Raw genomic sequence first — 3,543 nt, 5'->3', positions numbered from 1 at the left:
CAGGCTCAAAGCTACTTTTGCACGTTATGGTATTCCAGAGGTGTTAGTGAGTGATAACGGTCCACAGCTGGCTTCTGCAGAGATGAGGGAGTTTAGTAGGGCTTATGACTTTACTCACGTTACATCAAGCCCCCACTTTCCCCAAAGTAATGGCCACGCGGAGAGGGCTGTTCAGGTTGCAAAGAGCATTCTACGTCAGGATGACCCCATCCTCGCCCTGATGACATACAGAGCCACACCCAACACTTCTACAGGAGCCAGTCCAGCAGAACTGTTAATGGGCAGGAAAATCAGGACGACTTTGCCCACCCTGCAGGACAATCTGAACCCTGGCTGGCCTGACATGAACAAAATTCAACAAACTGATAACACCGCTAAACAAAAGCAGGCATATTTCTACAATCGCCACTATGGAGTGCGACAATTACCACCACTGAGTTCAGGGGACTCTGTGCTCACAAAACTGGATGGACAGAAGCAGTGGACAACACCTGCTGTAGTCCGAGGCACAAGCTCCACACCCAGATCTTATATTGTGGAGACAGCACAGGGGGAGCGATACAGAAGGAATAGACGCCATCTGCTGGCAACTCCCAGCAACCTCACTTCGGTCAACAGTGGTCTGGATGTAACCACTTCAGTGGAGGACACGGACACGAGCTGGACAGAAAAACCAGTGACATCGGGTTCTGTTACACAGGACACTTTTGATGAAGGGTATAGAATCACTCGTTATGGCAGAGTGAGCAAACCACCGAGTAAACTTAACCTGTAGTCAATCGTATTTAAAAGATTTGACACAAGAGAAGCAGTTTTGTCTATTGCTACAATGACAGTTCTATTTGTCTGTAAGGGTTATATGCACCGACTGCACGGGTGTGATTTTAGTTTTGAATTTTGGGTTATGTGAATAATATGGATCTGCGTTCTTGTTGTTTCAGGGAGGATGGTGGACTGGAAATTGTTAATTACAGTTAAAATAATTTTCTGTTACTAGCGAGCTATGTGATTATGAAAATATTTGTCACTTAGTTACATGTGTTTTCTCTTTTAAGGAGGGGAGATGTAATGTATGGTAAATACTGATGTACTGTCACTTTAAGAGAGTGCTCGCAAAGGATTCTGGGAACCAATGTACGGGAGTTAAGAGAACAGTTAAGTTGAATAAAGACGTTTTGAGTGAGACTAGCAGCACCCTCTTTTGTCTTAACATATGTACAAGAAAGTACATTACAATGACTAATTTCTTGAAGTAACTCCCACCCCCATTTTATCTCTCTGATGTTATTGTTTCAAACCATGCCCACAGTGATGGTTTACCTCTATGTAGATGTAGTGCTTGCTTTTGGCGATGACCTGGATGTAGGCATTGTGGATGGACTCCTCATGATATTTGATGCCTGCTGACCAGTCTGCTGCTGACCGCAACACCTTATGCACAAAAAAGATTTATCAAATAAGTGAAACATAAAATCAGTGAAGATTTATGAAAAAAAACCTGAGGCCAACTCTGCAGAAATACTGTAGATGAGCTCTGAGTAAGAAGAAAAAAAGAGGTTGTAGAAAATGGCAGGAAGTCATGAGAAGAGTACTACAAACTGAACTTTGATAAAATTCAGTAACAGAAATAGTCTGGTGATTATTGAAATGATGTTCTGTCAAATACTTATCAATTGAAGCTTGGTTTATATAAATTTTCAAACTTATAAAACAACTTTTGTTCTTTTGGCTGCTCCCTTCTTCAGGGGTCAAGTCCCACAAACCATTTGGCAATTGTTTCATGACGGACGCCCTTCCTGCAGCAACCTGGGCTCGAACCTGCAGCCTCAGGATCACAAGACCACAGCACTGACCACCAAGTTACCGCAGCTCCAGACTTACAACTCATTCTCAAAAATGTTTTACATGTATAAAACAATGCTACATTAGCTAATAACAATAGCAAACCTCTACAGTCTTGGTTTGTCAACCAAACATTGTCCTTGTTACTATTCAATTTAACTCTCAATGAACTGATTACAGCTACATTTAGCTACTGTTCTGCTGGTTTTAGCCTTTAAATGGTAAATGGCTTGCACTTGCATAGTGCTTTACCAAGTCTGAGGACTCCAAAATGCTTCACACTACAATCAGTCATTCACCCATTCACACACTGATGGTGGTAAGCTACATTGTAGCCACAGCCGCCCTGGGGGAGGCTGACAGAAGTAAAGTACTTAAATAAATCTGAGACAAGATACAGTTGATAAAAAACAAAAAGGCCTCTCAACTTAATTGAATTATAACAAATTTAGAAAGTAATTTAACACATACAAATAATATTTTGATCAAAATCTGGGACTCTTAACAGAAAGATGGAAAAGTTGCACACTTTGAAAAATAATGTGGAAACATCTAATAGATGAGACAAAGAAACAGAACTTTTAACCAAACACTTGGTACTCAAGAGGTTATCTTAAAGCATTTCTTATCTTAGACAGCCATTTTATTTAGCTAAAAGACCTTAGTCACAAATAAGACACGTTGTAGTTATGTAATTTGTTGGCTCTTATGGAGCTTTAGGGTGAAACTGGACGTTTTTAGACTATTTTAAATTTCCTTTGTATTTCCCCCTAAAAGTGGATAAACCTGCCATGTTTGGAGTCATTTTTTTCAGCACAACCTCCCAAGTGTGTATTTCAAGTAATATTTTACTTTTGACCTACTGTATTAACACAACAGACCTAAAATCACACAAAAAACATACAATCTGAGTGGAAAAGTCTTAATTTCTTTTACTGTAAAAACCACAAACATACTCAATGAAATGTTTTTACAACTTAGATGCAAATATAATCAATAATATTTATAAACACATGAACAAATTGAGCAAACAACAAAGTTATATACACTTTCTCCATTAAAATGCTGACAATTTCTTAGGTGATTTTTAGACAAAACAATCAGGAGTTCTAATAAATTGCCATAAATCCTTTGTGTCACTAATAACAGTTTCTGTCCAAAACAATTAAGGCAGAGGGGTACATCACATTCTTAGCTTTGGTCACTTTCTATGTCCTGTTCATGCAGGATCATTCAGGTAAATGTATTTTTTGTAAAATATATCCTGATGCCTGATTTCAAAATATGGATCTGAATCTGTCTCTTGTTATTATTTTTGGCTGGAAGGGAGACAGACAAAATGTGATTCTGTTTCTAGCAATCCTTCTCTAAAACAAATAATGGATAACCTAGTTCATCAACAAAGTCCTCACTGTCTCTCCCAGACTCTTTTTATTGTTATTATCATTATTTATTTATTTATTTTTTTTATCTCCATCTCTGCCTCTGAGCTTCTCCTTCCTTCATCTCTGGTTCGGAGCCTCCAACAGAAGCTTGAGCTCCACGTTCAAAAATCGTCTCATTATTTTGACTCAAACACAATAAAACTGACTAAATTTAACACTAAACACACCACACTACACCCTAACTATAAAATCCAAACACGATAAATATCACAAAATTCACAACTCAATCCCGCTCGCGTTTTTTTTTTTTTTTTTG

At 38.5% G+C, this 3,543-nt stretch overlaps 1 protein-coding gene across 1 annotated transcript in view; it reads right to left on the bottom strand.

The window, feature by feature from the left end:
- Window positions 1-3,543, bottom strand: part of pld1a (phospholipase D1a) — a gene marked incomplete in the record, with an annotated part of 49,650 nt that overhangs the window by 21,997 nt on the left and 24,110 nt on the right. Inside the window, 1 exon segment of the mRNA XM_037977683.1 lies at window positions 1,321-1,431. Coding sequence (XP_037833611.1) covers window positions 1,321-1,431 — 111 coding nt within the window.

The sequence above is a fragment of the Kryptolebias marmoratus genome, linkage group LG10 (assembly GCF_001649575.2).
Source record: "Kryptolebias marmoratus isolate JLee-2015 linkage group LG10, ASM164957v2, whole genome shotgun sequence".
Classification (NCBI taxonomy): domain Eukaryota; kingdom Metazoa; phylum Chordata; class Actinopteri; order Cyprinodontiformes; family Rivulidae; genus Kryptolebias; species Kryptolebias marmoratus.
This window is presented reverse-complemented; position numbering and strand designations above follow the sequence as displayed.